The sequence below is a fragment of the Porites lutea genome, chromosome 3, assembly GCF_958299795.1.
Source record: "Porites lutea chromosome 3, jaPorLute2.1, whole genome shotgun sequence".
Taxonomy (NCBI): domain Eukaryota; kingdom Metazoa; phylum Cnidaria; class Anthozoa; order Scleractinia; family Poritidae; genus Porites; species Porites lutea.
Window position 1 is genome coordinate 43,930,274 of NC_133203.1, and position 8,711 is coordinate 43,938,984.

General features: G+C 39.2%; 1 protein-coding gene across 1 annotated transcript; it reads left to right on the forward strand.

Annotated features, from left to right (window-relative positions):
* Window positions 1-2,519: 2,519 nt before the first annotated feature.
* Window positions 2,520-5,344, forward strand: LOC140932372 (major facilitator superfamily domain-containing protein 6-like). The gene is made up of 2 exons (XM_073381988.1): window positions 2,520-3,945; window positions 5,118-5,344. Exons 1-2 carry the CDS (start codon window positions 2,520-2,522, stop codon window positions 5,342-5,344), a joined length of 1,653 nt encoding a protein of 550 aa, XP_073238089.1.
* Window positions 5,345-8,711: the final 3,367 nt, after the last annotated feature.

Sequence of the window (8,711 nt, forward strand, 5' to 3'; positions counted from 1 at the left end):
TGTTGTTCATTTTACAGGTTACACCGGTCATTTCCACCGAATTTTAAAACGTCAATAAAAAACAAGAACTTAACCTGCATTTTTGATTTTCCAATTGGACAAGAAGGAATAAACTGGTAATAGTTCATACGATATTTCTGCTTCTGTTTGGGTGGGTAATTGAAACACAGAAGAGGGCTTCTTTCTCATCTACTGTACAGGTGTAGGTTCTACGTGAGGCAAATCAACCTGGGTGAACTTTCCACAGTCTCAAGATCAAGGTCGTTTCAAAAGCACACTTCCTATCCGAATAATCAAGAGCCCGATAGAAAACGCCGAGAAACTAGGCTGGGTCTGAGGCTTGCTAGAACTGGACCATTTTGCTCTTCTCATAGGCTCACTTCTTTTGTCTGTTGTTACTAACGTAAGGGCATCTGCCATTGAGTAGCCTACCACGCAGACGTTCTTAGGGCTTCGTCACCCGCGTCTGTGTGTGGGAGGCTATCCCTTGAGTTATTTTAATGTAGTACCCTGGAACTGAATCTGTTAATTAAAAGGATAATTTCTGCATGGGTTTCGGGAATAGGTCTTTTGTTCGATTAAATCTGCAGTCAATTTAATAAAACTCTCACGAGTGCTGCTATTGTTTTCGAGTCTGAAAACAATATCTACACTCGTAAATTGCACTCGTAAAAGTCTTATAAAACTGACCACTGGATTTTGATTTTGAAAATTCAAACCAGGTGCGTTCCCGGTAGAGTGCACGTTCAGTCGTTTAGGAAAATGATCCATTGACGAGCGAAGCATTTATTATAAAGCTTCATAATACCTTTATTTTAACTTCAATGAAGTACGCGCTTGCAATTGTACGCCACTAATTAATTTGCCTCTCCATAAACTACAAGGAGAATGAGTGTAAGTCAGGTTAGACGCAATGATTTCTCGGGATCTTTTAGGTGAACAAGCGTTAGTTATGATTGGTGGATGGTATCCAAGGGCAACCATTTACCAGTCAGTGGTTTTATTGTTCGCCGAAACAATCCCAGAAGTCGTTGAGCCAAAAGCTTGAACCTATTTGCCATATATATCAGAAGTTTATTTATGCAATGGCAAAATATTGACAACTGGGATTACAGTAATCTCTTCCCTTTATCGTACACCGTCGGGACTGACAATTTAAAGGGTCAGCCAGTTCATGTAGAAGTGGTTATCACCTTAACTCTAGAGAGTCAAAAAAGAAAAATTACTAGAGAACGGCAGCGATCTACTCTAGGTTTCCCTTTAATTTATAAAGGCAGTGGCGGATCCAGGGGAGGGGCCCGTCTCCCCCCCCCCCCCCCCCCCCTTATTTTTAGACCAAACTGAGGCCCGAAGAACAAGAACGAGAAGTCCAAAGACTACAGCAAAGCTGATTTAAAACAACGTGTATTGTTTTTTTATAACAATATTTCGGCTGGCCATACCAGCCTTCTTCAGGTTTACAGATGTTACTGAACTTATGTAGCAATCACAATATTATATAGATGGAGAATGTCGCAATAAAGGGGAGAGGCGGAAATGACGTACAACATAAAAACTGGGAAGGAAAAATACTAAGGATATGGATTACAATAATTCATCACGGCGGTTTAGGCCATGAGGTTCAAGAGTCATTGCAGACCCCCGTCCCCCTTATTTAAGGGTCTGAATGACCGCCCCCTCCAGTTATCTCGAAGGCTCGATCCGGCACTGAAAGGTGTCGGCTACTAGGAGAGTTAAATGCACAACATTCCATGCAAATAAAATAGTTTGACAAAATAAATATCCTTCATATCCATCCGAGTCAAAAACTCACAACTTCTCTTCTCCGTGTGTGTTATTTTCTAGTTCTAAATTCAACATTGAAACTTAAGTTCTTAGTCATATATAAGCAATAATTCATTTTCATGAATCTTTTCCCGAACCTTTCATTTACCTCTAGAAAATTTACAGATTTACGACCAATTGTCATTCTGGCAAAAGGTCTGAATACTCTTGCTTCAAATTTTGTTTCCTTCACTTATTTCATTGCAAATGGAAAGAAAAATTTGACTCAGGCGGTTCTGGATTTAAGATTAATCTCTGGTATTTTGACATGTTTATTAACTACGCCATAAAGCTTCACACAGATACCGGTGCCTTCTGTCGCTAAAATGCCAAGTAGACAGGGTAGTACGGTTATGTCTGGTCGTCTGTTGACCACACTCTGCATCGTGATTGGTTACATATAGACTAAGTTACTTTTATACTTACTTACACAAATTTTTGAAGCCCTAAAAAAGTTTTCTGGCCTACTGGCAAATTATGGCACATTAATTTTATAATCTGCCGCTGAGCCACCCCTTCTCATGTGCTGGTGGATTAAGGGTGGTTTTTCGACAGGTATGTCATTTGGTCTACTTAACAATGTACGCCAATGACATAAAGCCAAAATGACAGACACCTTCAAATGCAAAACTACTTCAGTCACTTTTAAATGACTGAAAATCCAATTTTGTTTTATCCTGTTTGGTGCTAAAACAATGACAGACCAGGATGATTTAGGGAAGGAAAATGACGAGAGCAAATCCCTCGAAAATACACCTAACAAGCAAGGAACGTCTTTCAGAGATTTGCTTTGTGAAGAATTACAAGTGGATAAGGCGCTGTTGCTTTACAAAGGATTTTATTTCCTTTTTTTCGCTGGATTTGGGGCTTCTTTTCCATATATGGCGTTATATTTCAAGCAAATTGGCCTTAATGCCAGTTCAGTTGGAATATTGGCCGGAATAAGGCCCATGATACAATTTATAAGTGGACCATTCTGGGCAATGTTAGCTGACAGATATAAAGCAAGGAAGGCCGTTTTGTTGTTTTCTATTTTGTCATGGTTGGTCATGACCCTGGCGTTGTTGATTCCTAAACCTTACAACACATACTGTAAAAATTTGATGGAAAATTCAAACGAAAATGTATCGATATTTACTGGGAGACATTCACGACGCGGCGGTGTCGACCTGCAAATTGATAACGTTATCAGTGTGGATATTGATCACCAAAGAAACCCGAGAAAGGTCAAAGAGAAATTGCCCTCACTCATTGGAAATGCTCCTTTTCGAACATTTTTCATACACGGCAGCTCTACACAACTTTCTGAATATGAAGTTTCTAGTTCCAAGAAATTCAAACTCATCTTTGACCAGAAAGAAATTTACCGCGTTTATATTTATCTTCTAATACTGGTTGTTGGAGGAGAATTTCTTGAAGCTCCAACATTTATCATGGCCGACACGGGACTATTGCAAAAACTAGGAGAAAAACGAAGACATTATGGAAAAACCAGACTGTTTGGCTCGTTAGGCTTTGCGTTTGCTTCGTTAATAGTCGGAGAGCTACTTGATATGACAGAATATAAATATTGCGGTCGAGTTATGAATAATTATAACATACTATTTTATTCATTTGCCATTATTATGGCCCTGGCCTTTGTCTTTGCCGCTTGGATGTTTGAATTTACGTACGAAGATGTAAGCGATGATAGCGATGGAAAAAGCAGCACAAAAGAGTTACTAACGCTGCTTCTAAAATTCCGGTATGCTTACTTTATAACTATTTCATTCTTTCTAGGATTTTCTAATGGATTATTTTTTAACTTTCTTAACTGGCATCTAGAGGATTTGGGAGCAAGCAAATCTTTGATGGGCATAGGAACAATCTTCAGAGCCATGGCGTTAATCATAGCGTACCTTTTCAACGCGTTTCTGTCACAGTTATGTGGGCACGTCAACTTGATGTTGGTTAGCGTTGCTGCGTATTTTATTTTATTCGGAAGTTTCTCCATCATTCAGAATCCTTGGTGGGCTCTACCTCTAGAATTCTTAGAAGGATTGACCTATGGCACGACATGGTCTACAGCTGTGACTCATCTAGCTGATGCCACGCCCAAAGGCGGCGCCGCTACGATGCAAGGTATGTGACTGGTGTGCGTCGAGCCTTCTTGTGCGACCACCTCTCTTAAGCGATTAGCGATAACCTCTCAAAAGCCACAATCTACTTTCGAAATCAAAGTACAAAGTACTTTCGAAGTCAAAGTACCATCAGTAAGGGTGTAGTGTACCTCCAAAGTCTGGAATTATCAGCGTTTGCTTACGAGTGGGTCGAGTGTCTTACTGCATGCTTAGGGTGTCAGCGATCGAAAAAAATTGAACAATAGAAAGATTTTTCATCGGGGGGAGGGGGGGGGGCGAGTAATCAACAAAGTTTTATGTGGGGAGGCTCTGCCCCGAGATCCAACCCCTTACCCTTTTATATACCTTTTTTGAAAGAAAAGGTACCCCTTTCTTATATCTTCAATTGACAGATGATACCCCTTTCACATGCTAGTTCACAACAGTGCCTCTCTTTTAACTACTGTAAATGCACATTGCAGTAAAATTCAGTAAACCAGGAAATTTTCGTGGACCTCTTTTACATCCATGAAATATAAAATGCATCTGTTAGCTTTTTTATCCTTTTACAGACTGAAATGTCAACTTCAACTTATAAAATCCCTACCCTTTCGTATACCCGAAGCCTCAAAAAGGTACCCCTTTCGTGTGGAGCCTCTCCACATAGGCCATTATAGCGAGTACCCCCCCCTCCCCAGATCTATTTGAAATACACACAAAAAAAATTAAAAACAAACTAAGAGCGAGCAAGTCTATTCGAAAGTCATTTGTTTGGCGAACGGACTCAAATTCGCGGCTTTCGGTTGGTTTAGCCTACACGAAACGCATTTCCACCTTAAAAGATTGCTGAAAAGTGCTTTTCTACAACTTGTGACAACAGCAACTGAGCTGACGATTGGACAATCGACTGTGGCTCCTTCCGCCTTTGTTTTCCTTGGCGGCAAAGAAATGACTAAGTCTTGTTTTGATTTTTTGTAACTCAGTCTCTGAAAAAATCAACAATGAAAACTTACGGAAACCGGCTCTAATAGAAGTGTTTCAACGAGAAAACAACGGGGTTGCAACACTCCCCTCTATCGGTCGATCATGTTCATATCTTTACGAAATTAATTTTTGTTGTAGCATCAACCTTGCCGACATTTGTTTGTTATCTAGTGATCAGAACAAGCCCTGTTTGTTTCAATTTTCTTCCAGGAATACTCCAAGGCGTTTACTGGGGACTCGGTGGAGGCCTGGGTGCTATTCTTGGAGGCGTGCTTATTGACGAATATGGTACAGTCCCGTCATTCCGTTTGGGCGCTTTAATGTCAGTTGCGGTCTTGATTGTTGGCGGTTTTATCCAGTATTGTATTTCTTATCAAAAGAAAAAAGCAAAGTCTGAAGAAAAACAAGCTGTAGAAGACATTATAGATGATTTTTAAAACGTTTCAATGAAGAAAAGTGGGAAGTATGCCTAAAATTAAGAGGGGAAACTGCAAGATTTGAAAAGGGCCGGAAATGAAGAAATGTGAGGTTAATTGACTTCTTGCAAGAGAGAAGGGAAGCGCCCAGTATGGCCCTGGGATATGTGAATTCCACCAAAGTTTAAAAATGCTTTAAATGAATCGGAAGTTTGTTTTCGGAGAGGCCTGCAAACTTTTATTCAGCGTTTTCAAGAGAGGATTCAACAGTCGTCATTACAATGCTCTGCATTGTTTGGTTTGAGGCAGTTGCGCGTGGTTTTGATGACGTTTCGAACAATCGATTTAAATATGCTAACGTCTCAGGAATTAGACTTCCGTTTAATTACAACTTCTAAAATAACTTTAGTGAAATTCAGATATCCAGGTGAAGGCCCTATGATTCCCTCTCTGTGCCACCAGGCTAGGAGGCTAAACAGACAGCTGAAAGAGCTTTCATTAATAGCACAGTCAAAACAGCAAAGGTAAAGAAGACGTCATTGTTTTCCCGAAATTCAATAATAATAATAATGATAAATTTAAATAATAACAATGATAATGATAAATATAATATTAATAATAGTAATAGATAATAATTAATATAATGATAATAATAATGATAATGATACCAAGAAGAAGAAGACGAAGAATACTAAAGGCAAGAGAGAATGAGCTAGATCTTTCTCTCTTGCTAAAGGCCAATGGTTAAGAGTAGCAAGTAAAAATACTTTTTTAAAAAATTGAAAACATTCATACAAATCAAGGAAATAAGAACTTGTGGTCTTCCTTTATGCTTGCGCCAATTGGCTGCATTGCTTTTTGTTTTTGCTGAAAAGCAAGATTTGAAGGTCGTCATAATTTTAAAAAGTAGCAAAGGCAACCTTGCATATTAACAGGAGATAATGCACCCTGCGAGCAGAGCCTTTTTCTGTCTTCTTGAGTGAGAAGGAGAAAAGGATCACGTGAAATCTTTGAGGTCGCCGCAGCCCAAACGTCTGGACTAGTCAATCTTGTTCTCTCTCGTCAAACAAGTTTTTTTCGGGTGCAAGCCTCTGTTTACTGATAAACCGGTGGTCATAACCGAACCCGCTGTGGCAGGCGCCTGGCTATTAGGCCTGGGTTCCAAACTGTATCCTAGCAACATGCAGCGCATGCTCAACAAAGATCTTATTCGAATTATGCAGAGTGTCTCTCGAGTCACGAACACGGAAAGCCTCTGCTTGCAGGGTGCATGGAGATGATGAGGCTGTGTACTGTAAATAAATTCAACCAAAATGTCACTTTAACATCTTTTTGTTTTATTTACTGGAATTTCCCTTACCAGGGACTTACCATCAGTGGAAACATGAACAAAGATGGATAAAAAATTACAGTAATTTATCTATCTTTGCATTTTCTCCAAATAATAAGCTTTTGTTCGTTGAAAACGTCTACGCTCTCGAGTAATATTCGTTTGACAAATGGCTCCGGTAATAAAGCCAGTTTCAGTTTTCAAACTCTTAGAGAAATGTTTCTGTAAACGTTCAAAAGTTTTAAAAAAGTAATCATACATTGAATAGTGAAAGTAAAACCTTTCGTTTTGAAGTACTTTGCATAGTTTTTACAATTTCTCTCTTTGACCGCGGTGAATTGTCTCGCATCATTTCAGTGACAACGAACGACCGTTTTCTGTTCGGAGCTATCTAGAATGTCTAATTATTAAACCTCAAGCCGACAGCTAAGCGTTTCGTAAATGTTTCCTGATTGCTTTTTTGGTCTCAGAGTTTCGGCATTTGCATGTTTGGTTCACCTGAGAAATTTGAAGCTTTTTTTTTAAATAGTAATTTGGACTCATAGAAATTTAAAAATCATATGTTTTCCTTTTCAAACCATTTTTTCCCGGCTCTATTCACCAGCACTCAATATCTGAAACCCTAGACAGACTATCCTCTCAGGGGAAATGAAGTAAGAGACCCATTATATTAATTCACTTGCATCAAAGCTGGGAGTTGCATTGTTATATATTGATCACTTTATCCGCCCTTTTAAAAAGTAATCTTCTAATAGATTTTCCCTTAATCACTGATACCTCAGTTTATGCAATCGAGTCCTGAATAATACGGCCGCGTATAGGCTCGTTTCTTCTTCAAAAATCATTTATTCATTGGCAAGCAGACATTGCTAATGTAGTAATCTAATGTCGAATTAAAAAGAAAACCCTACCGTTTACTGTAATGCCAGTTTTCGCTTGAGTGCAGATTCATAAAAAGGCTTAAGCATTTCACCTTTTTAAACAAAGGTATTCAAATTTTGAGGCATATTTAGTGAATCACCCACCAGAAGTGAATTACATTTAAACCAGATTACTTCCATGTAATTCATAGGTAATTACATCTAGCTAGAGACATAAAACCTGCAGTATTTGATGTTCTGTAACAGAAAGAGTTAAATGCTCTTAGCACATGCTCCCGTGTCATAAGGTAAGCAAAAAGTCGTGCCGGGTGAGTAAAAAAGAAAGTGTAGGTCACCTCTAAGACAAAACAACGAGAGAATATTTATTGCATGGCTGCAACTAATTGAAACCTCTCCTATCGGACGCTCTCGTAAGCGGACAGCTGTTCTTACGGCCACCTTCACAAAACTCCGTTTTTCTCAACTCCCGCATACAAACTCTGTATTTTTACGGTCCCGTAAGCGGTCAGCTCTAGTTACCGAGACACCTTTTTCGCCAGTCTCCCAAGGGTGTCCGCTCACGAGTCAGCTTTAACTGCAATAATCAAGGGAACCATACTCTTGATCATAAATGATAATACTAATCTCTGATTGCTATGATGTTAGTAAAGGAAACTTTGGATGAGTTAAATTGAGTCGCCTCTGCAGGACAATTCTAGACAATTCGACAATACGTCCGTTTGCCGCCTGGCTCAGTTTCCCTTGTGGCGAGAGGGAATTCCATATTTGCGGTAAATTAGGTGCTTCACTTTGCACATAAACAGGTGTGTTATACTCATATTTTTCTTTTAAACGACTTCCTTAAATAATTGGCTTGTGCAGAACTATCCCGAGAACATGAGAGAAAAAGAAAACTGGGCGGGAACAACTCTCACAAGTCAGGGAGATCTTTAAACTGAGCTATTTTACTGTTACTGTGAAAGAAGGCTGTTCGCATTCTCTAAGAGTACAAGGCAAATATCACAAAAGTTATTTCAGTATTTCATTGCATTGGAACACTCTCGCTTTGCGCAAACTGCGTTTATCTGGTGTCTAAGTCAATCAGTTCATTGACGCTACAGGGAAACAACATCTTATACTTAAGTTTTCTAAAAAAACTCATTAAATTATGCGATTATACATAATCGTCCCACAAACA

Coding starts and splice junctions, on each gene's coding strand:
- LOC140932372 (XM_073381988.1), top strand. CDS start 2,520: ATGACAGACCAGGATGATTTAGGGAAGGAAAATGACGAGAGCAAATCC. Junction 3,946..5,117: donor CGGCGCCGCTACGATGCAAG/GTATGTGACTGG, acceptor ATTTTCTTCCAG/GAATACTCCAAGGCGTTTAC.